Source organism: Macadamia integrifolia, chromosome 3, assembly GCF_013358625.1.
Source record: "Macadamia integrifolia cultivar HAES 741 chromosome 3, SCU_Mint_v3, whole genome shotgun sequence".
NCBI lineage: Eukaryota > Viridiplantae > Streptophyta > Magnoliopsida > Proteales > Proteaceae > Macadamia > Macadamia integrifolia.
This window is the reverse complement of record NC_056559.1, coordinates 12710857-12717214: the sequence shown is the minus strand read 5'-3', so window position 1 is coordinate 12717214 and position 6358 is coordinate 12710857. Positions and strand designations below refer to the sequence as shown.

General features: G+C 38.8%; 1 protein-coding gene across 1 annotated transcript; it reads left to right on the top strand.

Moving 5' to 3' along the window:
* The first annotated feature begins 3731 nt into the window (after window positions 1-3731).
* LOC122072695 (glutathione S-transferase U17-like) lies at window positions 3732-6019 on the top strand. The gene is made up of 2 exons (XM_042637084.1): window positions 3732-4101; window positions 5457-6019. The coding sequence occupies exons 1-2, from the start codon at window positions 3784-3786 to the stop codon at window positions 5850-5852; spliced, it is 714 nt and encodes a 237-aa protein (XP_042493018.1). The 5' UTR covers window positions 3732-3783; the 3' UTR covers window positions 5853-6019.
* Window positions 6020-6358: the final 339 nt, after the last annotated feature.

The window sequence follows — 6358 nt, the reverse complement described above, 5'->3', positions numbered from 1 at the left end:
GTTATTTATCCATCGTAATTGAGCACATTAGAACTTGTGCTCGCCTCACCTGCCGATCTCATGACATGCAGCGGGATAGATGACTCATGATTTAAGATTTCTTAAACTAGGGGTAACCTCCTAAATCTGGTCATATGAAGGGGTATTTCCAGCATAAGTTGGGCACAAACGTGGTCTTACACTCTTCTGTCACTACTCCCAACAGTCCAAAGGCTTATACACCCAAACAAAATAAGAAGTAAAACGATTACACAAAAGGAAAGAAATCTGCAAAACAAAAAACCGAATTCATCACCACCATGGCTCTGATTCCATATAACACCTTCGAACTTTTTACCAAATTGAGTAGCATTTCAAATATCTTCGAACTTTTTACCAAATTATAAAATCAAACGGCCTCGTCCTTTCAAAAAGAAAAATATAATTCTTCCTCACCAAGGTCCGCTTTCTCGGACATCTGATCGAAAAGGGTACTTTAACCTCTATCGATCGAGCTATATCTTTTGGTGATAAATTTTCCAACCAAATATTAGACAAAACCCAATTACAAAGGTTTCTAGGAAGTTTAAATATATATATATATACTTCTCCAATTAAGGGTCTACAGTGGCGCCCCACTACCCATTGCACCAGTTCAGCTTCCACCAAAACAATCCTTGTCCTTCAATTTCGATATTTGATCATCAAGAAGCTTAGAAATTTGGAGAATTTTGGAATAATTCAGGAAGAATTGTGAGAGAATATAAGAGGCAATGCATTTTGGAGGTGGTGATTGTTCTGGCCTGCTAGAGAAGAAGAAGATGATCAGAATGAGACGAATGCGAGTAATAATTGTAGCTCTACATCACTAACACAGTTTGGTGGAAATATCTCATATTTTCTTTCAATCTAGGGTTTTTTTTCCCATCTTTTTATTGAATTGATGTTCAGTTAAAACTTGAAACTTGTAACAGAGAAGAAGATTTGTGAAAAATTGGGAAGTATTCGAAGGAGAAGAAAATGAGAGAGATAGAAAACCGAAGAAGCCCATCTACTGTGGAAGGAAGAAGGTAACTCTGGAGTTGCAGAGAAACCCAAATGTATCGGCTCGTATGTTTGGAGGGTTGGATACTCATTTGGAGAAGAAGGGATATGGATTAGTGATAGAAGGAAATCACGAGAGAAGTTCATGGGAGGTGCTAGATGATGAATCAAAAGACGTAGTTGCAGAGATCGAAAGAAAAGATGTAGATATTCCAATCCTGCTTTTCCTATGTCAATTGAAATGTGGGAAAATTTATGCATAGTTCACCAAATCTCTCTCTCTCTCTCTCTCTTACTGTCACTAATACTAAACTTGAGCTATGGAGATCATGTTTAGAATCAAGACGTTTTATGGTAAGTAGAACGAAGATAGAATATATGATGTGCCCCTTCAGTAAAACTAGTGGAGGGGATGGAGTGGTGAAACTTGGAGATCGGAAACTACCTCAGAGTGACTGTTTTAAATATCTGGGATCCATCATTAGCAAAGAGTGTGATATAGAGAATGATGTTGCCCACATAATTAAAGTGAGATGGATGAGATGGAGAGGTGCGACCGGAGTTTGATGTGACAAACGCGTGCCTATCAAACTCAAGGAAAAATTTTATCGGACAAGTATATGACCAACTATGACCTATTGAGCAGAATGTTGGACCATCAAGAAGAGTAATTTGAATAAATTGAGTGTAGTGGAGATGAAAATTTTGAAGATGCTGCGCGACAAGACCAAAAGAGATGGAGTAAGGAATGATCGCATTAGAAGCGATGTGGGAGTTACTCCTATCCAAGACAAGCTTCGTGAGAATCGATTGAGGTGGTATAGATATGTCCAACGGAGACCTATGGATGCCCCGGTGAAGAAGAGTGGCCAGATTCAATTAGATAGAGCCAGAAGAAGTAGAGGTAGGCCCAAAATGACTATTGATCATAAAGTGGTAAGAAATGATATGCATATTGTAGGGCTAAATTGTAGCATGACCACAGATAGAGTTATATGGAGGAGAAGGACCCGAGTCGTTGACCCCTTATAGGGGATGTTCCTATGATGCATTGACTCTACATCTACCTATTTTGTACCTCACCTCACCTTACTTATGTTGTTTCTTTATAACTCTATTCCTATTTCGAACCCATGTAGCCGACCCCATTAAGTTGGGATAAGGTTATGATTATTGTTGTTTGGAGGGGGTGGGGGGAGATAGAGAAGAAGAGAATAAGGACAAGGGAGATGTTTTCCTCATCGCGGTTACAATTGCCCTCCCACAGTCCCATTGAAGAAGAAGATGTTTTCTCTTAGGATTATGACAGTTTTATTTATTTTTTATTTTAAACCTCAACTTAGGGGTCACAAATGGGATTTGTTATTTTGTATTTTTTTTTTAAACCTTAACGTTTTATTGAGTAGTGCATGTATTATACACGTATATTCGTGTATAATATGAGTGACTTTAAAAATATGAATTATTCAACCGAATTTTTTAATCAATACGTCAAATTGTGACTTTTTGAAAGAAATGTTCAAATACATGTTGCTGCGCTAGTTTCCTTGAGGATTAGTCAAGGAGCACGTAAGTTGACCCCGAAACCTTGGTTAACAAAAAAAGAAGTTCGGATACGTGTATAATATGCGTATTTACTAACTATGTTGGAGAGAGAGCACATTAATTATCGGAGCAATATAGGCATCAATAGATATACATGGAATGCATCTAATATATATAAAATAGTATTTAATTGAATTAGGCTATAAAATTTGAAGCATGACTAATCCAGGTGATTCAACAAGCTTACCACTATGTGGGTATTACAGAAAGGGAAAAATGAGGGTGGGTGGACTTCTGAATCTAATTAAATTCAACTATTGAAATTGCATTTTTCTCAAAGGAATATCCTCCGAAGCGGAATTCGAGAGGCAATCATCACTAGTTATGGTAATACGATGCACAAAGTCAGAATTAGGTGGTTCTTATGATGACAAGAGCTTTTATGTTATGTGAAATTTATGAAAACCCGATTTTTAAGGTTTTTAATGTTATAAATGGTTGTTGGTATAAGATACATTTGGTCGGTATATCTTTGAATGTTCAAACAAAGAATAAATAGATTCTTCAAGGACTAATTAAGACACATTTTTTTTTTTTGGTAAAATACTTAAGAGACTTTTGTGCAATTAGAATAGTTATATCAGTGATTCACATGGCCAAGTGTGTAAGAATCTTTTTTCCATTTAAAAAGGAAAAATTGTAGCCAAGAAATACCATCAGATTGGATTTATATTATCGTATATGATTGCATATTTCATCACCTCTCATGTCACGTGATTGACGGTTCGCAGGTTCACTGTATAAAAGCTTTCTTTAATTTTCATTTTCTTGTTGTGCCTACACATTTCCATGAGGATCATCAGTTCACTTACCTACCTTAGCTACCTCTCAAGGGTGAAAGTTAGGTAGTCACGAGTTTAGCTAATCGGATAGTAAACTCAGTCCCATTAATCAATCAAGTTAGTTGGTATTATAAAATGTAGGACCCTATCCTCCACATCAATCTGCACCATTGAATAGGTATAACACCTATTAGATGGACCATGATGGCCCCACTTGTATGCCGATTCCAATGGAATTCGGTGTACAACAACATTTCTTATTATCCATCTGTCAACCCCCAAGCCTATATATACATTTACATTCAAGTAAGTACTGAGGTAATTGCTGCCTATAGTCTTTCTTTAGAATCGGTTTGGCCTATACTTTAGGAAAATGCCAGAGAGCGATGTAAAGGTGATAGGTCTGTGGCCAAGCCCATTTGTGATGAGGGCTAGGATTGCCCTCAATCTCAAATCAGTGGACTATGAGTTTCTGGAAGAGAAGTTTGGAACCAAGAGTGAACTCCTCCTCAAATCCAACCCGATCCACAAAAAGATCCCGGTTCTTATCCATGAAAACCGGCCCATCTGCGAGTCTCTGGTCATTGTTCAATACATTGATGAGGTCTGGACTTCCGGCCCATCCATCCTTCCTGTCAACCCTTATGATCGCGCCATTGCACGTTTTTGGGCAGCCTACTTGGATGATAAGGTATGTAAAAGATTTCCATGCGTCCTCCAAAATAGATTTTCTTTATATACATTCATCTGAATGTACATGCGAGGACCCAACATTTGTCCCTTTGTTACCTGAAAATGGTATTTTTACCCAGAAAAAAAAAAATGATATGAAGTGTGACGGATATTAGATCCTCACATGTATGTCCAAGTGAATGTACAATCAAAGGATCCGAACTCTTTGTGGACAAAGATAGAACTAGCATACATATGGATCTTGAATGCCTTTATATCAGTTAGACCCTCCACCTAATAGGTACGTTTTGAGGCTGTTACACCATCATGGTATTAGAAACATTAGATAAAAGGGAGAAGAATTTTGACGTATAGCAAAATAAAAAAACTCTAGTTTCCATTCTGGTGTTGCATAGGTGGACACGAAAAGACCACGATGCCCTGACCCCAAGCGTTGAAGATACTCCCGCATATCTTCCCATTGCCCCGTACCTTGTGTTGCCCAAACCAGACTTGCAAGATTCTTTTTACCCTTAATATTTTATATGTATATGGTCACTCAAAAAGAGGGACCGCCCTTGCTATGTGTATTGTCACACCCAGAGAGGGGCAACATGCGAGGAATGTTGGAAATTTCGGTGTCAATCGGTCGACTTGGTTTAAGTCCAAGTTGGGTGCTGGTTTTGGTGTGAGAATGGTAAAATTGAAACCAAATCAATAAGGAAATTTCGGTTTCAGTTTCAATTAAATTTTGGTTTCTTCTATTGGTTTGATATCGAGTCAATTTCAATTTCGATCCGGTTTACATACAATTTTTTCAAATTATGCACAAAACTGTTTTTTTATGAGTTTTGGACTGATATCGGTTTCTCATCTGTTTGATTAGATTTCAGTCTGGGTTTTGAATTGATTCTGATTGGCTCTGGGTTCGTTCGATTTCTACTATGGTTTGGTTCGGTCCTACTACCCCAAATCAAAACCAACTCAACAAGACTTTGATTTGGTTTGAGTTCTTTAGGTTGGACCGATTTTAGTAATTTGGGCTAGGTTTTGAGGATTTGGCTCTTCTATGGCGCAACACAGTGTCTGGCTTGCATCTATGTAATGTCTAGAAACGCCTTGGGGTGCCTGTGACCACCTTGGGCTCCGTGCCAATGTGTTTCTGGTTGAATGTGCACCGTCGGACACTATATTGCGCGACAAAGGAGTTCAATTTAGGTTTTGACACCCCTCTATATTGGAAATAGTTTCACATTAGAAAACTCTGAGATCTTGAATGCCTTATATACCGGTTAGATCTCTCTACCTGAGTTGGAACACTTTAACATAGCTGCTACAATTGTTATTTAATTTCTTGTGTGCTTCACAATGTAGTGGTACCCATTGTTGTCTGGGCTTGGGAAAGGACTGGACAAGGAGGCGGAAGCAGCAATAGTTGATCAAGTGGTCCAAGGTTTGCTGCCGTTAGAGGAGGCTTTTGAGAGCTGTAGCAAGGGGAAGAGCTTCTTCGGTGGGGACCACATCGGCTACCTTGACATTGCATTAGGATGTTTCTTAGGATGGGTTGCTGCCAAGGAGAAAATGTGTGGCTTGAAAATGCTTGATAGAGAAAAGACACCTCTGTTGGCAGCATGGGCAGAGCGCTTCAGATCAAATGCCGCAGTCAAGGGTTTGATACCGGAGCCGGACAGGATGATTGAGTTTGCCAAGATGGTTGTCGCCAAGATGAAGGCCGCCGCTGCAGCCGCCGCCGCAGCTCCACCTAGCTAATGTGCTAAGGCCTCATTTTGGTTTGATCTAGTTCCCAAATAGCCACTAGAAATAAGGTTTTGAGAGTTTTGGGGCAATGTGGATGAATGTGGATGGATGGGTTTCTACTAAATGCTAATGTGACCTTAGAAAGATTGGATCAAATTATGCACGTGGTTTGCAACTAACATTCCACCTACTGGTCAAAATATGCTAGGATTTTTTTTTTAATTAATTTTTTTTTTTATGCTAGGATTCTTAGGATTCTTAATAAGAATAAGGGAAAATTAGAAGCATAGACTAATGGTCTGAAAATTGTCTACATTTGGGGGCTAGGAACCTCTTGGGATGCATGCCTAAATATTCTCAACGTCAGATGCTCACTGCACCTCACCGTCATTGTAATGGATGAGGACTCAGATTAATGAGCTTCAAATCCTTGAAAGCTTAAGTGTTACCACATCTAGATTTTTTTCCTATTGTCACATCTCACACATGCATAGACAGATGTGGGTGAGGTCCATGTT

Excerpts from the sequence above, each read along its gene's own strand:
- LOC122072695 (XM_042637084.1), top strand. The coding sequence starts at position 3,784 with ATGCCAGAGAGCGATGTAAAGGTGATAGGTCTGTGGCCAAGCCCATTT. Across the intron at positions 4,102-5,456 it reads CAGCCTACTTGGATGATAAG|TGGTACCCATTGTTGTCTGG; the intron begins GTATGTAAAAGA and ends TTCACAATGTAG.